The 23,459-nt window shown below is 32.1% G+C and overlaps 1 protein-coding gene across 3 annotated transcripts in view; it reads left to right on the top strand.

Annotated features, from left to right (window-relative positions):
* PKHD1L1 (PKHD1 like 1) overlaps window positions 1-23,459 on the top strand; it is a 168,776-nt gene that overhangs the window by 13,258 nt on the left and 132,059 nt on the right. For all 3 annotated transcript variants that reach the window (XM_074266929.1, XM_074266920.1, XM_074266936.1), the window contains exons 4-15: window positions 1,249-1,357; window positions 4,884-4,941; window positions 5,074-5,167; window positions 7,637-7,690; window positions 8,412-8,485; window positions 9,194-9,236; window positions 11,257-11,327; window positions 12,096-12,206; window positions 14,129-14,218; window positions 19,690-19,958; window positions 21,951-22,042; window positions 23,148-23,307. In XM_074266929.1, coding sequence (XP_074123030.1) covers window positions 1,249-1,357; window positions 4,884-4,941; window positions 5,074-5,167; window positions 7,637-7,690; window positions 8,412-8,485; window positions 9,194-9,236; window positions 11,257-11,327; window positions 12,096-12,206; window positions 14,129-14,218; window positions 19,690-19,958; window positions 21,951-22,042; window positions 23,148-23,307 — 1,225 coding nt within the window. The remainder of the gene's footprint in view (window positions 1-1,248; window positions 1,358-4,883; window positions 4,942-5,073; window positions 5,168-7,636; window positions 7,691-8,411; window positions 8,486-9,193; window positions 9,237-11,256; window positions 11,328-12,095; window positions 12,207-14,128; window positions 14,219-19,689; window positions 19,959-21,950; window positions 22,043-23,147; window positions 23,308-23,459) is intronic.

Raw genomic sequence — 23,459 nt, 5'->3', positions numbered from 1 at the left:
ATCCCATGTGCTTATTTTATGCATGTAAAAATACTGTTTTGAGCAAGGGTTATTGGCTTTACCAGACTGTCAAAGGGTCATAACACACAAAAAAGGTCAAGAAACCCTGATGGATAATTGTTAGGTCTCAGGATAGCAAAATTACAATTCTTGTTAATTACATTCAGAATGATTGTTACAGTAGGGAAAGATGATGGTAGAGGAAAGAGATGAGGTTAAAACATTGGTTAGTGAAAAGTGTGTTGGAGCTGGGGAACAGTGAACCTGGATCTGAATCCTGTCTGGGTTAATTATGTGGATCCCTTTGGGAAAGTTATTTACCTTTTTTCTGGGAAGACAATAACTCTAGATCATGAGATTAAGAGAGCAAGAGTTGAAAATTTATACATGATAGCATGGACTATGACAGAGGTTCCTATCTTTTGGGATCCTCCAGTGCTTCAGGCACATAATCTATATCCCTACATGTTTGTGGTTCATAGAGACTAGGAAGAGGTATGAATCTGCTAAAAGTCCAAGATCCAGATTCAGACTTACCTAGCTGCCTTATATGAACAGCTGCTTTAAGAGTTTAAAAAAGAGGGAAGATGGCTTCTGATCCTCCCTCTTCCCTAACACATACACACACACAAATACACGTGTGCATGTGTGCGAATTCTCAAAAAGAGAGCTCCTTTTGATGCATTCTAGACAAAGAAATAAAAAAGCGAGAGCAGAAGTCCACTAAATTGTCCTGGTTTAATGGCCATTTAAAAACATATTTCCTTACTCTCACTGCTATCATAAGGACTAGAAAATTTTAGCATCATACCAAGAAGGTACCACATCTTTCAGATCTGGGGGCAGAGACAATGTGGTCCTTGGAAGGGACCCAGCATCTCATAGAATAGAAGGAAATCATATTTATCCCATTGCATAAAGTGTTTTGTAAATGATATAGAAACATAATTGCTATATCATTTTATGCATATTAACTTTAATATGAAATATATTATCATTTTGAGTTTTTAAGAGATATTTAATACAATTACATAACAAATGAAGGAAATAATAGTATGAGATTTTTCTCTATTTGAACTTGTAGAATTAAGACAAGATTGGAGGCTTGTGTCTATCATTGAAATGTTATTTAAATTATTGGATATTTATTGATATTTTTAGGAAATATTTAGGGTTGGGCAGGATTATTTTATTAATATTATATATTAAATTTAAAATCCCATATGTAATTTCAATTCATTTTTCTAGAGCAATGCCTGAAGATACTTATTCAGTTAAAGTCAGTGTGGATGGAGTTCCTATCACAAATGATAATATCTGTAGAGGCCATATCAACAGTTGGGCATGTAGTTTCCAGGTATGTAGATATCCCATCTCTTTTTTTAAAAAGTTAGTAGGAAACATAATGAGTAAATCCTTTTTAAAATATTAACAAATGAAGATCTTATTTTCATGGAAAGTGATATTATAGAAGATTTTTTTTTTATCATTGCAGCTATGTGGCTCAGTAGATAATTCTGCAATTCTGCAATTAGAAGAACTGAGTTAAAATGTGACCTCAGGCATTTATTAGCTAATACCCTAGACAAGTCACTTCAATTTGCCTCAGTTTCCTGAACTATAAAATGAGGATAATAGTATTTCTCTTACAGTGAGCACTAAATAAGATAATATTTATAAAGTACAATTACACATAGTAAGTGCTATTTAAATACTTATTCCCTTCTCTTCTTTCTTACTCTTATTTTCTATACTCAGATGAACTGAAAATGAACCAGAAAACCTGGGATCTAGTCCTGATTCCATTACATGCTATTCTTTGTGTGATACTATCAAGGCATTTAACTTTTCTTAGCCTTAGTTTCCCTATTTGAAAAATGGGAATAATAATTTTTTTATTTCTTAGCTCACATAGTGTTCTTATTAGGAAAGTACTTTGCAAGATGGAAAGACCTATATAATAAATATGAACCATAATTTCTTTATAACATTTAATATAGAGATTAAAGGTGCCTATTGAGTTACCCATTCTAAATCATTGCTTTTACATATATGTTCAAATAAAGCTATACTTTAAAAACAAGTTTAATAAAAAAGAAATTTACTTAACATGAACACAAATGCTGTTCATAAAAGGTATAGCAATGTTTCAGGTAGCCATAGTCCCACTCATGTCCAAATGAAGAAGGGGATGTGAACTTATACAACAGTAAGATTTCCTTTAAGTCTGAAGTTCTCTGATTCCTTATAAGATAAACTCTTTACCCTCTCAAGTGTCTGAAAAAGTATAATAAAGGCTGGATAGTTGGTCTCTTGGGCCAATCAAGCTTTTTAGACAGCTTTAGATCCTTTTAGGGAACATTAACTTTGTCCGTGTGGCAAGACTTTAATAAGTATTGGTCCTATCACATCCTTAAATTGAAGGTATAATTACAAGGAATTAAGTGAATATTTTAAGAATCTGCCCCTTTTATATAATACTGACCTATCTAGGAGATGCAAATTAAAAAAAAAAAATCATAAGTGTTTTTCCCTACTACCAATTCTTTTCTAGCTTTTGCTAATATAATAATTTTTCCATAACAGTAATTAATATAGTATTATGTTTCCTTTTAAAATTTAAGATTTTTGTAATCAAGATGCTTTTGAATCAAGATGATTTGGGTAAAGGTGCTCTCTCTCACTGTACCATATCTGCAACTCTTGGTTAGTTATTTTAGCCTTAGGGCTTTGGGCAAATCTTTAAGACTCTAATTTGCGAATTAGTTGAGGACCTGAACTTAGTAGACAGGATTTTCTCATGAGGAATTCCTTTGCTGTATTATGGCATGTTAGCTGTAGACTTGAAAAGTATCCCTGAGACCATCTAATCTAACTCCCTTATTTTATTGATGAGGAAACTGAGACCTAGAGAGGTCAAGTGACTTGTTTAATTCACACAAGTAATGAGTGTCAGAGATGGACTTTGAACCAGGCTTTCTGATTCCAGAGCCAATACTTTTTCTACTTTGCTACCACTGCCTTAGGGGAAAAAAAAACAAAAAATACAAAAAACAAAAAACAAAAACAGAAATTTGATCAAACAAAAAGACATCGATGGGTATTTTCAAAATTTATTGACAAAATTTTAGTGATTTTATTTCCAGGTAAATCAGAAAGGGTTTTTATATTGTGAGGTGTGATATATTTAGTGGAAAAGTAACCAGGAAAAGATTATAATGATATCTGAACTAGTCCTTGAATCAGGAAGAAAATAATTTCAATCGAGAGACTATGGGTAATCTGCTCTAAATCATAGGAGGATGGCCTGTAGAAAACCCAAGGACCAGGAGAGGGCAGTATAAGATCAGAAAATGATTATTATTCCATTTGGAAATTTCAAGCTACCAAGAGAAATAGTAAGAAATTAGGATAAGGAAGACGAGTTGAAGCAAACTCTGGCTGGCTTTGAATGCCAGAATCAGGAAGTTTGTTGTTTTGTTTGTTGTCATTGTTTATTGTGCCCTTTTTGGCAATGAGAATGTATTGAAGGTTTTTGCATTGTGGAAAGATATGATCAGATATGTATATTAGAAAGATTACTTTAGCAGCAACATGAAAAATTAATAGAGATGAGAGAACTTAGAAGCAGAAAGACTAATTAGGAAGCTAAGTAAGAGGTAAAAAGGAGCTGAACAGAAGCAATGGGAATGGTAGGTAAAAAGGAAAGCATAGATGTGAGACATATTGATTATGTATATATAAATGAGTCAGAGATGATTCCAAAATTTAGTGTGGGTGTCTGGAAGGACAGTTGAAGCATCAGCAGAGGTAGTAAATTTAGAAGGAGAGTGAGATTTTGAGGGGGAAGATACAGTAAATCTGGAATATGTTGAGTTTCTTTTGAAATTAAAGCATCAAGAAAGAGCTCTCAGAAGATACAGAAATTTGAGCCAGGGACTCTGAGGAGAAACTGAGGCTAGATGGATAGCTTTGGGAGTTGGGAGTTGTATGTGAAAATTTAAACCACTGAAATTGATAAGATCATTGAGGGAATATAGAAAAAGAAAGAAGGAAGACCAAGGAGAGAGTTTTAGGGGATTACCATCAATAAGGAGTGATAAAACAAGAGAAATTAGGCATCAGGGAAGGAGACTGTGGAGCTGTCAAAGAGAATGGAGGAAAACTAGAAGAAGGAAAAATGATAATAAAAAGAGGAGAAAATATCAAGAAGTAGAAAATAGAGTCAGAGGGTACAGAAAGACCAATGGAAGCCAGTTTAGCATTTATTATATGGAATACTATATAGAATGAAGCATTAACATATTAACATAAGTGGGGAGTATTTTATAAACAAATAACAAGTATTGGGAGATGGTTAGATCTATAGTGATAATCAAGGTCATAAGAGGCCATCTAAGTCCATACTTATTATTTTACATCTAAGCAAACTGAGATTAGGTGCACACACTGCACAAAGTGGGATTCAAACCTAGGTGGATCTCACTCCATAGTGCTTTTTCTATTGTGTCATATTGGATGAAATGAACTTAAAAGGAGGTGAAGCTGTTGAATAAGAATGGCAGAGTAAGGCTATGAATATTCTTAGGCCTTGGGTTTCCGGGAAACTCTGCCTCTGAATAGAAACACAAAGTAGAGAACTCAATTTTAAAATTCAAGTCACATGTAGTCTTAAATAATAATTGACATGAAAATACATTCAAAGAGTTAGAATTATCAGTTTAATTACTTAAACACAACATTTCAATTTATATGCATAATCAATTAACATAAAAATATCTGGACAATTTTTATGATGAAGTTAGTTTTATGTATAATTGGATATGTAATGCTTAGGGACTGCCAGAGATAAGTGCCTTATGTGTATTATTGTTGCTTTACAGACCAAAAATTTTAGAACTCCAACAATAAGGAGCATCACACCTTTGACTGGATTACCAGGTCAGTTATAAAACAGCTAAAATGAATTCATTTTATCTATAATTTTGTGATATTATATTTTATATTATATATATATATATATTTGACATATAATTTTAGTTAACCAATACCACCTCATCCTTCTATTTCTAGGCTCAATAATAACAATTCAAGGCAGAATCTTCACAGATGTCTATGGAAGTAACATTGCTTTGAGCTCTAATGGAAAAAATGTTAGGATTTTGAGGTACTCATTTTATCTAGCAACATCCATTTAACTAATAACAAGATGTAAGATTCTGTCAATAATGTGTATGACATTACTAAATATGTCCACAAAGTGAAGATACTGAATGAAAAATTGCTGCTATATCTTGTGGTTCTAACTTGCTCTGGTATTAAAATGTTTCTATAGTTAACATGACCATGAATCCCAGCAGTATTGCAGAAATGAAAATATTGAGATTGTGAGATAAATGCAATTGACTTGGGGCCTCTGGCCAGTTGTCCTCATTTTCCATCTGCATCAGCTCCATCTGTTTCTACTGGAGAAAATAAAAATGAAATTAATCAGAGTAACTTGGAACCAAATCAGTATCATAGCAATAATGGAATTAGTATAATTACATTTGAGAGCTGGAAGAGAGAACTCAGAAATTATTTAAGCCTACACGTTTTACAGATGTGGAAACTATACCCAGAGAAGCAGGATGACTATTGCAGTGTCATGTAGCTAGTTAGTATTAGTGTTAGAAATAGACCCCAAATTGTATGATTCTTAATTCACTATATTATGTTGCATCTAAGAATCATTTTAATATATTATTATATGTATCATTGATGATAACATCATATATATTACATTATCATATATTATATGGTATGTATAACATACAAGGTATAACATAATAGCATTAGCTATTTAAGAGTTTATAGGGGCTTTAAAAAAGCCTTTGTTTTCAAGAAAATTGAATATTATAGATTTGGTACTAATTTTTTTTGAACTGTCATGTTTCCATCGTGAATTGGGAGAATGTTTGTCTTGCTTTTGTTCTTGCTGCATTGTTATTTGTTATTTTCATTTTTTTGTGGAAATATTTTTTGTTGCCCCCTATAGTTACCACACATATCAGACAGTAGTAATTGGAAACTAATAATAGTAGTGAATCATGCTATCATAGATAAGTATCTTAAAGATCATTATAGAAATTGTGGAGAAAATGAGGAATTTCATTGACTTTTACAATAGGAGAGACACAGAGGAAAAAGTTTTTCATTGATAACAAGGAAGTTATCTTTATACTTGTTTGTTTATTTTAAATTTATCTCTACGTAGTTAAGAGCAAGACATAACTCATTAATTTTTATATAGGAGTTTAGATCTAGATTCATTTAAAAACAGATGTGAGAATAGAAGAGAAATTTATGATGAGGCAAGTCATGGAGATGAATAGAGAATAAATACGAATATTAACTAGCAAATAACATAGATATGGAAACAATGGCTACATGAAGCCAGATGGCTTCATCAACAACAAATCATACCCAACATAATTTCCTTGAAAAAAAATTACTAAATTCTGATGAGGGAAATGCTGGGAATAAAATTTGTCTAGAGTTTTAGCATATCTCCTAATAAAATTTCTCATATTATTCTTGTGGAGACTATGGAGAGATATTTGACAATCAGATTCAAAGCTAGTTGAAGGATCAAACTCTAAGAGTGGTCATTAATGGTTCAATGTGAACATGCTAAATGTTCAGTATGAAAATGCTAAAAATCACAAAGTCAAATGCTGCAGATAGGTTAAGAAGGAAGGTTATAAAAGGCCAGTTTTGCTTATTAAGAGATTGTTAGTAACTCCTGAGAGAATAGTTTTAGTTGAATAGTGAAATTAGAAGCCATGACAAAGGTTTTGAGAAATGAAAGAATAGAATGTGGAAACAGCTAGAGCAATTAAAATAGAGTATCTACTTAGGAGCTTGACTGGGAAAAGAAAAAGAGATATAGGATAATAGTCAGAGAAGATAATATGGTGAATTATGGTTGGTTTTGTTTTTAAGAGTGAAGGAGATTTACATAAATTTGTAGGCAATAGGGAAAATGTAGATAGAGGGTGCAGATAGAAAGGATGGAGGTGGGAATAATCCACCAGAAGACTTGAGAGAAATTGGAATCTAAAGTATATGTAGATAAGTTCAATTTGGTGAGAAGGACCACTCTTCATCAGATTGGAGAAAAGGATTAAAGAAAGGAGTTATTTTATTCATTCTTTCTTTTTAACATTTTGAGATTTAAAAGGCAGAAAGAAGATGAGGGAACTTGTAGTAAATATTCTTGATTTTCTTTGAAAGGTATGGGGGCATGGTTCTTTGCTGAAAGGAAAAGAAGAAAACTGGTATAGAAAAATTGAGAGTTTTGAACAGTCTCTGCAAAGAGTGCAGTAGGGTATTAATTGGGGATGGACAAACGGTTTGTCTTGCAGCTTTATGGACCTTATAGGGATTATATAACGAATTTATAGTGGACTCAATCAACATAGGTGAGTGGCTTCTTCACTAAGTGAGATAAGATGAAACTGAAAACATTAGGGAAGAAAATGCCGAAAATTAGTGAAGGCTTACAAAGGTGGGGTTGTGGATGCAAGGAGAACTGTCAATTGGCATAATTTATCAGATTAAACTTGTCCTTTTTCTCAATTAAAAAAATGTTTAGGGTTTATGTTGGTGGAATGCCCTGTGAACTTCTCATACCTCAATCAGATAATTTGTAAGTAATATAAAATGACTTTTAGAAAGAAAAGAATAATAACTTTAATGAATCTTAAAGTAGAAAATGTTTCAATTAAGAAAGTAATTTTTAATATTTCACACAACTCTCTTAATACTTTATATATAGTATTTGTAAATAAATGAGTGGAAGTTTTATGGAAGTAGATGTATGTAGATTATGTAGACAAATCTGATATCAATAAAAATGAAGCATTATCTAGGAAATTAGCACATTTGATACCATGTAGAGAATTGTTCTACTTTTAGAAAAATGTTTTATATTACATATATGTAAAAATTTTATTTTAAAATTATAATGTTATTTATGTGGATAATACTATGAAATATTTTTCAAAAATGAATTAGATTTTTCACATAAACAATATGAGAAATATTGTTTTAAAAATTAAACATGTATGTAAAAATACCATTTTAAAAATAAATTCTTCCGAGAGCTGTGTATATACATTTAAATTAATTTCTTTAGTGTTAACTTTTGGAGATATTTATGTTAATTCATTATGCTTTAAGAATTTCATTATATTAAATACTATTTGAATATGTAAGCCTTCAAGTAGGACCAGGGCATATTTTGAAGTTACATAAAATTTGTTTTTAATATAATTTGACCTGGGATAAACTTTTATATAGTTTAAAATTAATGACCCATTTTAGGAGATGATACTTATTTTAATATTTATTTCCATGAATTTTATTAGGTATGGTATAAAACTAGACCATGAAAATAGTGACATGGGCACCATGATTTGTAAAATAACTGGAACCTATATTGGTAAGTATTAAGTTATTTTTTATCATTTATTTTAAATGACTCCAAATATTTGCATTGTCTCAATCTGAATCTTTAATTTTCTTCTAACTGAATATATACATATATATGTGTATATATATATATATATACATATATATATATATATATATATATATACACATATATATGTAGTATAAGTTTGTAGGCAATGGGGAAATATATAGATATAGAAGGAAGATAAAAAGGATGGAGGATAATTGTGGAAATGATATATGTACACACACACACACATACATATAGTCTTTGACTTCATTATTACCCCTTCTCCCTTCTTTGGTATCTTTTCACAACTTTTCAGTTCAATCTGCATATAATGTTTTATTTACATCTTTTATTGTTATGATTATATTTCCATATTTTGTCCATTCTTTTCTTATTCCATTGTATTTTCTGTTCCATTTTGACTATTTGTCTGTTAGCCCTTTTAAAAAAAAAAAAGGACTTTTGTTTTAATTATTCCTCATTTTTATTCTTTTTATTTCACATATTTTTATTTTATGCATTTCTAGCTTTATTTTCTCCTTTCATTAAATAGTTTTGTTTTCTGATTTACTTATTTTCCTTATTATCTTTTCATCAATTTGATGATGAACATAGTTATTTTTCTTCTATCAAAAAAGATGAAATAGTGGTGGAGAGTTTGGTTAAGTATTTCATTTTAATTGACAGGTCATCACAATATCAGCTTCATCTTAGATAGTGATTATGGGAGGTAAGTTATTTCATTATAATACAACTTTCATAATAAATTTTATCTGTGAAATGCAAACTTAGTAATGATTTATATTTATATAATGATTTACAAAAATGAAGGACATGCCCCACTCCAAAAAAACTTTAGAGGTTTTTAATACAAAATTTAATTTTATATTAATATAATAAAACATACTTATTTAATATAAATATAAATTTAATTTATATTTGTACATTTAATATTAAATTGTAATAATTTAATATAAAACATGGGCACAGCATTTACTTTTATAAATTGTCTGAGTATCTACACTGTTAAAAAAAATTTGGTTCATCTAGATATTGGGTACAATGTAACATTTTGTGATTCTTATAGTTTAATTTTGAATCTGGTTCTATGTATCTATTTTTATTAGGTACCTAATATGTTCAATGCACTCAATAACTTTAAGTAAAGTCAATATTAGTTTTAGCTATTTTTAAATGGTCAAAAATTCTAAATTTGTTTTAGAGCTATGAAATTTTATAGAAAATCATTAGCCATTCCTCTAAATTATCAATCACAAAATGTCAACAGATGACTTGTTTAGTCATTTTGATTTTTAAAAAATTAAGACTAGTTTCCAGTTGCATGCTATTCTAAGATATTCAAGAACTCAAATTTATTATAAGCTCTTAGAATATATCTGTTTGTAGAACTCAATTTGCTTTTCAGACACAGAATTAAACATCATGGCACTGGTGATCTCATTACATATGAACATATAGGTGGATAGAGTTCCCATGTTCACTTACTATAATAGCCAAGAACTCCAGCACCTGGTGCCACTGAGTAAGAATATGTACCTAAAGTGTTTTGTATGATTATAGTAGTCTGGAAATAGAGGTCATGGGAATTTTTGAGTTTAAGCAACTGAGGGACAAAAGTATCATAAAGAATAGGAACTGAGGTAGAGAAAAAGATTGTAAACCTAGTACTGAACCAGTTTGGAAGGAAAGAGGGTGATCTGGAAGTCCATAACATATAACAAGTATATAAATAATTGTTTTTCAGTCATATCCAACTCTTCATGACCATATTTTGGATTTTCTTGGCAAAGATATTGGAGTGATTTTCCATTTCCTTCTATACCTTATTTTACAAATTAGGAAACTGAAGCTAACAAAGTTAAATGACTTACCCAAAGTCACAACTAGTAAGTGTTTAAGTTGGATTTAAACTCAGAAAGACGACTCTTCCCAACTTCAAATATGACAACATCTACTACATTGAAATAGAATATGGCTTCTGGCAAAGAGTTATAGTTTCATATACCCTGCTCTTCTCAAATATCACCTGGCATCTTATATTCAGACCAGGACTGGCCTGTTGTTAAGAAGACTCATCTTCATGAATTTAAATCTGGCTTCAGAATCCTACTAGCTGTGTGATACTGGGCATGCTACTTCTGTTGACCTTAGTTTTTTTCATTTGTGAAATAATCTGAAGACGCAAATGGCAAAAACCCCAGATCTTTGCCAAGAAAATCCCAAATAGGATCATGAAAAATCAGACACAATTGAAAAACAACTCACAAAAAGATTTGAGAGAGAGATGATTGTCAGGGAAATTTGCTGAAAAATAAGGGGAGGGAAGAAATGAAGGGTATGTCTGAAGATGATAATCTTGGCAAGAAAAACAACCACCTCATCTTCAGATTGGAGAAATGAAGCCAAGTTTTAAGATATAGAGAAGAAAAATGGCAAGTGGCCACAGTGTTCTCAATAAAATATGAGACAAGGTCCTAATAATAAGGGAAAATAGGTATGGGAGACTTGAAGAGAAAAGAAATGGACTGGAATACTTTATGAATCAGTTAAAAAGACTCAGGAAGGAGCAAAAGCTACAGTTTTTCCAGGTGCTAAAAAAAGTTATTCATTCTAGTATTTTTCTAAGTAATAAAATTAACTCAGTTATTATTATTTGTTACCTGTTCAAGTAAAAGTCTTCCCCCTCAAATGAAGGCAAATTTTCAAGGAATTTTCACTTTCTTTTATAGGAGTTTCCCACAGTTATCAACATATTTTGTCTCTTCTCTTAATAAAATTGCAATGTTTCAGACATATGCAGGTATGTAGTTTTTTCCTTTTAAGTTAATATAGTATTGTGACAAAATCAAGGAAAATAAAAATCAGTGATATTTATAAAAATACAAAACAAAACAACCAAAACTTTAGTGCGTGAAGTAATATGAAACCTGCTTGCAGGAAACTTATTGTTGCTCCTGTGGGAAAAGATGATCAGTATTCTGTACTGTTTAATTAATCCCACCCACATCAGAAAACTCAAATTCATTCTCTAACTTCAAGTAGAAAAAGAGAATTCCTTGCTTAATTCTTGTCAATCAGCCAGGTAATATGTATTAAGTACCTACTATATGACTGTTCCTCTTGCTCCTCTTCCTTTTCTTTTCTGCCCAGACTTTTAATGGTAGTACTTACACATGGATCTTGTCCATCATTGATTGTTACAAGAGTTTGCTGTACTTTATTTCCAATGTAGACTGGTTTGTTCCCTTCTTAGGCAACTTTATTTGCTTCTTCCTCCTAACCCCACTGTCCTGAAACTCACCATATTGATGTTTGTAGTTGCCTAAACACCTAATGGATTTAGCTTACTATAGCTAAGAATTCCTGAGCTCAAGAGAAACACTAACCTCAGCCTCCCTAATGACTACAGTCACATGTTATGCTACCCAAACCAGAAAGGTTTTACATTCTAAGAGAGCTTTTTTAGATCCAATGGGGCAAAGGAGTTCTTAGGAATCATTGGATTTATTGCAAGAATGTATTCTTTAGTCTAAATGCCTTTCAATTAACTTTTTTTTTTCCACCATAGAGGTCACTAAGATTTCACCATCAAAAGGGAGCATTCAAGGAGGCACCTTATTGACCATAACTGGAAATTTCTTTGACCAGACTGACTCCCCAGTCCGTGTTATTATTGGAGGTATTTTGGGGATTTTCCTTTACTGTTGCTAAACAAAATTTCATGTGCATCACAGAGAATTATAGTTTTCTTTTTGAAAAAGTAATAGAGAAAATTAATATTTCTCAAAAATACCTATAAATGCACTCCAAATATCATGTAGTTGGCAGAGTGGTCTAGTTAGCTCAATGTTCTGTGTCTGTCACTAAAAAAATTTTTGGGAAAGTATAGTAGGTTTTTGATAGCTTTCACACATGGAATACCTTAACCTCTCAAAAAATGAAAACAACCATTACATAGAAAGCAAGAAAAGCAAGAAAGCATGCATGTGAGCAGGTTGTAACATATAACAATGAGGAACTGGGAAAAGAACAGAAGTAAAAGAAATCATCAGGCATATGCATGATTGAAGAAGAAAATAGGCTTATCATATGGAAAGGATGAAGAATGACAGGTAGATAACTTAAGTACTCAGTTAGTATTCTTATGATGTCAGAATTCAGGAAAAATTAATAAACTAAGTGACATCCTAAAATAATCATAAAGCCCCTGAAGTCTTTATATGCTGATGCTGTTTCATATAAAGATTGTAGATACTATTTCATTTTCTATAATGAGTTCTATCCTGGATCTTCTTGTACATTTTCAGGGCCCCAACATCTTTTAAAAGAAAGACTGGTTTTGAACCAAGAGATTCCAACTTTGTTAATAATGAAAAAATTTTACCTTGATTCAAGCACGTAGTATTTTATTGCTTATTTTTAAAAGATCTATTGTTCTAAGGGGAGGCAGCAAAGGGGGGGGGAATATTATGTGAAAAATAATCTCATTCCAAACATTATTGTGAGGGAACTATTTGATTTAGAAGATAATGAATTGTCTTTTGAAAACAGAAGCTCTTACAATTAGCATAGTTAAGCTTATGTCAAAATCATTAAAGAATTTGTTTTCTTTTAGGACCATATATATTTTTGCCTGGATCTTTTATTTTGCCTCTAGAAAAGAGGGGGGGTGGAGGGAGTGGAGAGAAGAAGGAAGGGAGGGAGAAAAGGATCTCTCCTCAAGAAAAAAGGAGGAAGGGAGAGGCAGAGAGAGATACACACAGAGAGATAGAGACTGAATTAGTTTCTCCCAGGGAGGAATTCAGGTTAAATTCATCATTTTTTTTTTTTTTTACCAAAGATCTCTCTAAAAAATTTGTGACTTAGCTTTTCCTTGGTCAAGCATGTTTAGGATCACATTTATTTTCTTACAAAGATTCTTTCATTTTTTAAATTAAAAAAAATTTTCTTTCATTTATTTTCTTTCAAAAATGAAATCTTTGTAAAACATAATTCTAAATAAGAATTAAATATATTGCATATTGTTTCCTAGAATTTATGAAAATTTCAATTCAGAACAATTTTAATAAGCTTAGAAAAAGGGAGACAAATATGGATGATTTGTTGGAGAGCATATATAAATTAATTCATTTTTTTCAATATAAAATAAACATTAAATGTCTCATTTCTGTAATGAACTGTTCTAGGTACCAAGAGTATATACTAAACCTTCAAGACTTTAGAATATAGAAATGGGAGGCAAAAAATACAAATATGATACATATTGAAATATACACTTTATGAGACAAGTATAAAATATTATCAGATCAGATAAGAACTCTTGCTTTATTTTGAAGCTTATTTAAATACTCTGATACTTTGATTCTGAAGAATAAAGAGAATAAGTTGTCTCCCATGTCAGAAATCTACTTCTATTTCATCTCAGATAATTTGGATAAATTATTTCTCCATTTATTCTTGACTTTGCCTCTGAATTATGCACCTTTAGAAATTATACTCAATCCTCCTTCAGTGAAACAATGTTTCTAGATGAGCTGGTGAAAGTTACATTCTAAAAGCTCTCCAGTAACTTTCTGTTTTCTATTGTTTGAATTACGACAGGTCAGAGCTGCAAAGTCCTGAGAGTCACAGAAAATAACATATATTGTAGGACACCACCAAAACCTAGTGTTCTTAGAACTATATATCCAGGTAAGTGAGCATAAGGTATAGTAGTTATTTCTATATTGATAGAGAAGACCCCACTATATCAACAAAAGCTGATTTTTGGGGATTTCTTCAACTGCAAAATTTTCCATAATTCTTCCTTAGGATTTTCTGCTGTGGTTACATTGACTATTTCAATTTATGCAACTGAATCAAAAAGGGATCATTGTATATGGTTAGTATTAACCAAAGAGTTCATGAAGAACACAAAGGCCTACTATCTATAACTGTCATGATTAAAAAAAAAAACATTAAGTGGAAAATAAAGAGATTTCAGTGTCTTAACATTTCTGAATCCAGTTTTCTTCAGCAATCAGAGCTTACACTCCCTACCTCATGGTATGTGTGTTGATCATAATTCACTTAATTCAGTTATTTGCTCTGCAAAATGAAAATATTGGGTTAGATGGACACTAAGGTCCCTTTCACTCTTCCATCTCTGATGTAATAACTTTAAAATGAGGTGTTTTTTTTTAATCTCACAAACCAAGATAAAAAAATTGCAAAGGTGATCAAATCAGAAGAAATAACCACCTGAAGAGGGGAACCATCACATATAAATTCCAAGAAAGCAGAAAGCTATTTCAGAGGATTAGTCTCTCTCTATTCTGGAGAGGAAGGAGACAGATAGATGACTCCATGGACAGAGTACTGGGCTTGGAGTCAGGAAGACCTAATTTCAAATCTGAGCTCAGATTCTCACTAGCTGTGTGACCCTGGAAAAGTCATTGTAGCTCTATTTGCTTTAATCTACTGAAAAAGAAAATGTCAAGCCACTCTTAATATCTTTCCTAGGAAAACTCCAAAAACAAGATGTGCTAAGGAGTTGCAAATCAGCAACAACAATTTCCTTAATTTGGGGTGTGTGTGTGTGTGTGTGTGTGTGTGTGTGTGTGTGTGTGTTTTAAACTTCAGTTAAAAGAAATGAGAGATTACAAAAAGGGATTTTTATAGATGTGTAGATAAAATTAGGGTTAGAAGAGAAATCAAAATAGTTAAACATTAGTGACAAAATTTGCAAATACACGTGTGTGCGCACATGTATATGTGTGTGTGTGTGAGTATGTGTGTGTGTGTGTGTGTGTGTGTGTGTGTGTGTGTGTGTGTGTGTGTGTAAGAAATGAAATTGGCATTTCTATAGCATCTACTATGTGCCCAGAACTGTGATAAGTAAGCACTTTATACATATTGTGTCATCTGATCCTCACAACTCTGGGAGATAGATACTATTATTATTCCCATTTTACAGATAAGGAAATTGAGGCAAAGAGATTAAAAAAACAGAGATTTAAGGTTTTACAGCTAGTAAATGTTTGAGGCTAGATCTCAACTTAGGTCCAGTACTCTTTATTCTCTTTGCCCCCTCTTTACCATCTTTCTTTTCCCCTCTCACTATCCCCTCTTTCTCTCTCTCTACCCCGTCTCTCCTACTTCTCTTTTCTCCCTCTCTCCCTCCTTTTCCCTTTTCTCTCCTAACTCTATCCTCCCTCCTCCTCTCTGTTCTCCTCTTTTTCCTCCCCTCTCTCTCCCTGTTTCTCCTCTTTCTTTCTCCTCCCTTTTCCCTTCTCTCTTCTTCTCTTCCTCTCTTTTCCCCCTCTCTCTCCCCCTCCCCTTTCTTTCTCCTCCCTTTTCCCTTCTCTCTTCTTCTCTTCCTCTCTTTTCCTCTTCTCTCTCCCCCTCCCCTTTCTTCTACTCTCTCTGCTCCCCTCTGTCTCCCTTTCTTTGTCTCTCTCCCCCCTTTCCCTTTCTTTTTCCCCTCTCCTTTCTTCTCCTTTCTTTTCTTATATATATATATATGTATATGTATATATACATATATATATATATGAATAGATATGTATACATACACACATATATATGTATACATAATTAGGTATAGGTACACACATATACATAATTTCTGATGTTGTACAAACTAATTTGTAAATGTAGTACTTTTTACAAAGTAGAATTTTTAAAGTAATAATTGTATAAGGAAATAGGTCAATTTCTTTGCCAACTAATCATGCTATTATTTGAAAGCTGGCTCTTTGAGATGCAAGACCATAGCCAAAGCAGCAGCATTGACCCAATGGCAGCAAGCCATAATTACAGGCAAAGTGCTTAAGAGTAGACAATAAGCTTCTTGACTTTTTAACACATAATGTGACAATAGTAATGTCATAAGAAATACAAGGCAGAAGCTAATTTTAATTATGTTAGGATTTTATTAATAAAACCATTATATTTTCAGAGGCAAAATATGGCCCACATTCCAACACTCCAACTAATTCCACAAATTTCAGCATTTGTTGGTGCTTATTAACTAATCACCTTTGGTGAGTAAAGACTTGCTTTGCAGGCTCCTCAGAACCTAATCTAGTCTTGATGAATTCCTGCGTCATTTCATCTATTTGCTTGACAAATTGTTGAATGTTTCTATTCTGATACTTGCTTGGCATTTTTCACCTATGGTCCCTTCCTGTATTTTATAGATTGATTTCTTTGCCAAAGACCTGACTTAGAAGTAATGTGGACTTCCGATTTGTTCCCCTACTGCTTTTGCCTATCTTCAGAAAGAAGGAACCAAGTCACTAATATTATAGAATTTTAAGAATTAAAAAGAAGCTCAGTGACTATCTAGTCCAGGGGTTCCAAACCTCAGATTTATTTATTCTAAGAGGGTCCACAGATAATTTTCATAGGTTCTTTGAACTTTGATGGGAAAATTACATCTTTATTTTCCATTATAATTGGTTTCTTTTGTAACACTTTTATTTTTTCCATTTAAAAAGCAAAAAAAAACAAAACATAATTCTCAGAAGGGATTCATAAGCTTCACTAGACTGCCAAAGGGGTCCATGATATATAAAAGCCACAGAACTATATATGAACAACTCATTCCTAAAAGGAATCCATGCTAAAGTAGATTTGTCAATGGTCATCCACCTCAGCCTGAAAACTGCTGATGAGGGGGAGCCTCCTGAGATTTTACTTTTGAGTAACTTTAATGTTCAAGAAGTTTTCTTGACATCAAGCCTAAATTTCTCTCTGTAATTTCTGGTTTCTGCCCTCTGGAGCCGAACAGAATAAATCTCATCCCTCTTATATGTGATAGGCATTCAAATATTTGCAGACAGCTATCAGGACATGAGGAAACTAACTGGTTCAGTGAATAAAGCACTGAATCCAGAGTCAGGAAAATCTAAGCTCAAATTTGCCTTCAGATACTTACTAGCTGTGTGACTCTGAGCAAATAATTTAACTTCTGGTTTTCCTTAATCCTCTGGAGATGGTAGTGGCAAACTGTTCCAGTATCATCTGCCAAGAAAATCTCAGGAGCAGCATTGGCATGCTATGGTTCACAGGGCAAGTCTTAAAAGACTGAATGAAAATCATGGCTACTAAACACTACCACAACTATAGCCAAGATCCCATCAGTTCATTTTTGGCTGATATATCACACTGTTTACCTGTATTAAATTTGCTAAAAACTCTAGACCATTTCCAGACAAAATGCTGCCTCACCATGACTCAGAAGCAGATGATTTTTTAAGTATCATGCCATTTTATATTTATCCTTACTAAATTTCATCTCCTTGCATTCACTTCATTGCTTTGATCTGCCTAGATCTTTTGGGGTATTAGTTTTATCATTTGTTCTGTTAGTTGTTATTCCTAGTTTTGTGTCATTTGCAAATCTAATATAATAGTGAACTGTCATGGAATTATTCTACTTTATGCATATGAATATACAAAATGTTCTAAAAGTCTTTGTGTAGTTTTAAACACTTAAAGCTTTTAAAGCTAAACACTTTAAAGCATATATAAATATATGCATGCATGTATACATGCATTTAGGTACACACTTGTACATACATTATATGTATCTATACATACACATTCATACATGTATATATGCACATGTACTAAGTATATATATATATATATATATATATATATATATATATATATATATATATATATATATGGATACTTAGATCTATTCACATATAGATACAGACAAACAAGATGTTCCAAAAATCTTAAAGCAATTTTAATGTCAAAATTTTTTACATACTCTATATATGCATATACGTAAAGCAGAACATTTCTATGACATAGTTTATTATTATATCATGTACACATTATTGTGAGTAAAATCATTGGTGCTACTGCAAACCAGAACTAAAATCTGAATTTGCCAACAAGGGAACACCACCCATACAGGTAGAGACTGCCCAAAGAAACAAAATAACAAAGTTTACATAGGTTTCATTTTAGGCAGGGGGTAAATTGGATATGTGATAGGATTGAACAAATTCTATTTCTGAGGAAGAAATAGGGCATGTGATATTTCATGATTAGCCAGATCTGTTGCTGGGCTCTCATAACAAAAAAGATTCTTTTCCAGATTAGTAAAAAGACATGACTTTCCTTGCTATTTCAGCAGTATAGAAGGTTGTAACCTCCCACTCCAAGGCTACTGATTGCCTGGGCCATACATACCAATCTTTCCTGGATAGACATGAAGAAAGACTGATGTTAAGGTGCCAAACAGCCTTCCTTTATTGGTAATCTCAGCAGGGGTTAGCAGGAAGCAAGAGCAAGTGTATGTATGTCTCTGCATCTCTCTTTCTGCTTCTCTGAATCCCTCTACATGTCTGCCTCTCTCTACTTCTCTCTGTATCCTTCTTCTTCACCTATGGCAAAGCTGGTCATTTATACCTATTCTCCTCTGGGATTACCCTGTGCCTAGCCCACTCAGCACTGTGTAGGTGGATCCACAGAAGAGAAACACCTGGAGTTAGTGCTACATCCTAAGAAAAGTTCTATCAAGAGGATACACCCTCTCCATCTCAAGGAAACACCTGTAAGACATAACTTCCCCTTCTACCTCCTGGGTCTATCTTACCAGCCAACATGGCATACATGGCAATTCTCAGAAGGAAAGTCTCTAACAGAAGTCTAACAGAATGGGGGTTACAATACAAACAAAGCCAGGGGCAAGATAAAGGAACTTCTTTTTAGTTTTAGCTTTCTCCTCTGCCTATTATATATATGCTAGTACACACATACACATATATGTATGCTACCCATTATACATGTGTATATATATGCATATATATACACTATATACACACATGTGCATAATTATTCACAAATCCACACAAAGATATATGGGGGACACTTGAGTAGATACAGCTTCATATGTTTGGCTTATGGTGCAAGACATGTTTTTTGCCCGATTCAGTGGATTGCTTGTAGCTCTGAATTCTGATAGCTACAGATTCGACATTAAAGGTGATGATCGATATGCTGTTTATTTCAGCCCAACTGGAAATCCAGCAGAAAAGGTAGGAAAGCTATAACATGTACCTTACATTTACTAAGCATCTGTAACCTCTGCAAGAGTGGATGACTCCTATTATACTTGACACTGCCAATACAGACTGGTTTTATTTTATTCTATATAGGTGGCAGAGGCCTAAAACTTGAAGTATGGAATAGTAGCAAACCTTCTCATCTTGAAGAAATATTAGAGTACAATGAAAGCACACAAGGATATATGGGAGACACTTGGGTAGATACAGCTTCATATGTTTGGCCTATGGAGCAAGACATGTTTGTTGCCCGATTCAGTGGATTTCTTATAGCTCCGAATTCTGATAGCTACAGATTCTACATTAAAGGTGATGATCGATATGCTGTTTATTTCAGCCCAACTGGAAATCCAGCAGAAAAGGTAGGAAAGCTATAACATGTGTCCTACATTTGCCACGCCAAAGGCAACATGTTAGCCTTTTTTTCTTTCTATCGAGATGATCATGGAGGCTATGCAAGGAGAGTTCAAGCTCTGGAAAGTCCTAACAGCCTGGAAAGGCTTCTATAATGAGTTTAGATTATGTCTGTCATGCAAGACCCAGAATGGGGGTAGTTATGAGATGATGAAATTTTAGACCATATCAACCCATGAAATTGGTACAGAGGATATAGAGCTGGAATTGATGTCAAGAAGACCTGAGTTTAAATTCTTCCTAGTCTATGTGACCTTAGACAAATCACTTAATCTCTGTAAAACTGGGATCATAGGCTTCCCAAGGTTATTGTGAGGATAGAATGATATATTTGTTTTATGTTTTTTAAAGAACTTTGCAAATCTCAAAGTGCTATAAGTTAATTATCATTATAATTATTATACATAGGAAAGATACATCCATATGAATGAAATCAGAAATTCTTCAAATGATGAATAACTTTCAAATTCATCTCTCTTCCTGCCTCATGGGTAATCACATAAGCAGGAAAGCATTGCCTCCTCAATCTGAATATTAGAATCCTTGTCTTTCTTCAAGACTCAATCCCAATATTCCCTCAATTCCTAATATTCAATATTTATTTGATTTCTCTTACCTTAGGTATTACTCTTTTCTCTCTTACCTTGCATGGTTTTCCCACTTTGATGTACATACTATGTCCTCTCAGTGGAATGTAAGCTTCATGAGGGAAGGTGCTCTCTTTTGTGTTTTTATTATATTTTTGGTATCCTGCATAATGCTTTTAACACAAGAGATATGTCTGGGTTGCATTTTTGATATTTCTTTATAGCATGGAGTTGATCATGCAATCTGTAAGACTATAACAAGCCTAAAGTGGATCCTGCTAGGCTATACTACGTTAGAAATGACAAGTTCTATATTAATCATTCAAAGACAACACTACTTAGTTTTAAAACCAAAAAGTAAATCCAGTAAAGTTTATATATATATATATATATATATATATATATATATATATATATATGCATATATATATGTGTGTGTGTGTGTGTGGTGCCATATATATATATATATATATATATATATATATATATATATATATATATATAGGTAGTTGTGAGGAAGAAATACAATCATAATTATAAAACCTTGTCATAGTGCCTGGCACATAATAAGCACTATATATTATCTATTAATACAGTCATGATAATAGCTCTGAAGTTGATTTGAAGATGCTATTACCTCAGAACTAAAGGATTATTCCTGAATTTCTTGATCTTTGAGAAATCTGTTCTATAAATACAGATCCATAAACATAATACTTTAATCTTTTAAATATCTTTAAAAATATATCTAATCTATTGTCTTTATTTATTCAGATGTATTGATGAAAGTTTTAGCAATATATATGACAGTATTTATTTCCAAAGTTAGCTATAACCAGTTTTCTAATCATAATTGTTCATGGCACTTGTGACTTTGAATTGTAAAGCCATATGAGTAATTTTTCCCTACCTGGATCAAAGATATATGATAGAAAATGAAAAAAATTTAATCTAAGGAACATAAACATTGCTATTTTTACAGAAATTCTAATGGATTTCAAATATCATCTTTTCTACTTCTAAAAATTTTGGTATTTAATTTTCATCATAGTCACTGGTGCCTAAATATTCTTTCTATGTGAATAGTTTTTCATACAATCTCAATAAATCAAATCCGAAGCAATATCATCTTAGCTGGTGGTTATTGTGGGAAGGAAGCAGAAGCTCAAAAATATTTGTAAAATGAAATTTTAATTATGGAGGAAAGACTCCAGAAGCAAGAAATGTGTTTGTTTCTAATCTGTCCTTTTGTCAGTAAGCTATCTAGAAGTTAGAAAGAAGAAATTGTTATTCTTGGTTTTAAATGCTTATGCTGAAAATGTGCATCTATAAATTTCTTCTTTGGGGGCTTAGGTGAAGATTGCATATCATTCTTCATTTGCCAATAGTTATTTTTCCAGTCCAACACAAAGATCAGATGTTTTTCAGCTTCAAAAAGGAAAAGAGTAAGTTTTTTTTTCCCTTATTAAATCGCTTTAATATTTTTAAATGCAAATGTATAGAGATTTTGTTTGATTTTTTTGGATCCCAAAACCATGTAGAATAGAACTAAAATACTGATGTCTTAAAACTGAGTGTGTATAAGTAAAATATTTGTGAGTTTTCATCTCAAGGAACAATCTCATAAATGGTACATTTGGAATCTCAAATTTGACTCAGAGACATGTAATAAAATTTATTTATCAGAGAATCAATAGCATTCAGTTAACTAAGCAAGTCATTTATAGTTGGCAGCTTTGAATTCTAAACTTTTCCTGAGGAATCGTGAAGGGAGATTGGGAAGTTGATTTGCCCTTTTCTTTAGATCAGTGATTCTCAAAATATTTGACCTCAGTCAAAAATTTGGTCAAAAAAATTTGACCATTTTAAACTCTTAAAAATTATTGTGGTTCCTAAAAAGCTTGTGTTTATGTAATTTATAAGTTTTGATGTTTAACTGCATTATAAATTAAAACATCTTAATATTATCATGATAATTGTCTTCTTGGATTCTGTTGAAGGATCTCAGAGACCACAGGAGTTTGAGGAACTCCGTTTTAGATCCTCATATTGTTGATTATAGATGGGAACATTCACTTACACTAATAAGTCAAATGAATTGTCATTATCCTAATCACTATCACTCTCAAATCATAATCATTGCCAAATACTTGAACTATTTGGAATTATTTCACATTCTAATCATATTTTAATCACATCTTAATCTTATAATACTGTGTTTTAAAAAACTGTTTTCTGACATGTAGTAAATTTATATATTATCCTATAATAAAGAGGCCTTAAAAACAAGATGGGATGTTAACCAATAGTATGATCATTTGTGGTATTGATTACAGAAACTGTGCCTGATTTATTTTGATGTCAACAAATCTTTGTGACTTATTTTAACAGATTAACATTTTAAAATGAGAGCAGAATAGTGAAAGGAGCCATTTACAATACAGACAGAATTTTATTTACTTAATGTTGATCTTTTTTTTTTTCATTGACTAGAACAGATGAATATTTCTTTTGACTTCACAACCAACTAACTAATTATTCATTTTTTAGATATTACATTGAAATATTACTGCAGGAATATGGACAAAGTGCATTTGTTGATGTTGGATTGTACCAATATAGAAATTTCTATACTGAACAACAAACAAGTGATTCTGTAAATGAAGAGCAAGTTATTCAAGTCCAGTCTATAATTGCTCCAGAAGTACAGGTTTGCTATTTTTAGAGATAAAATCAAAAGCAGGTTTCCACCTCTATATTTTCTACTAGCTAAGAAGCTACTTCTGAGAAAAGTGACGGTATAGAATTATAGAAATGTATTTTAGAGACACATACTCTAGGCTGTAAGTTACTTAATATTTC

The sequence above is a fragment of the Sminthopsis crassicaudata genome, chromosome 1, assembly GCF_048593235.1.
Source record: "Sminthopsis crassicaudata isolate SCR6 chromosome 1, ASM4859323v1, whole genome shotgun sequence".
NCBI classification, from domain to species: Eukaryota; Metazoa; Chordata; class Mammalia; order Dasyuromorphia; family Dasyuridae; genus Sminthopsis; species Sminthopsis crassicaudata.
This window is presented reverse-complemented; position numbering and strand designations above follow the sequence as displayed.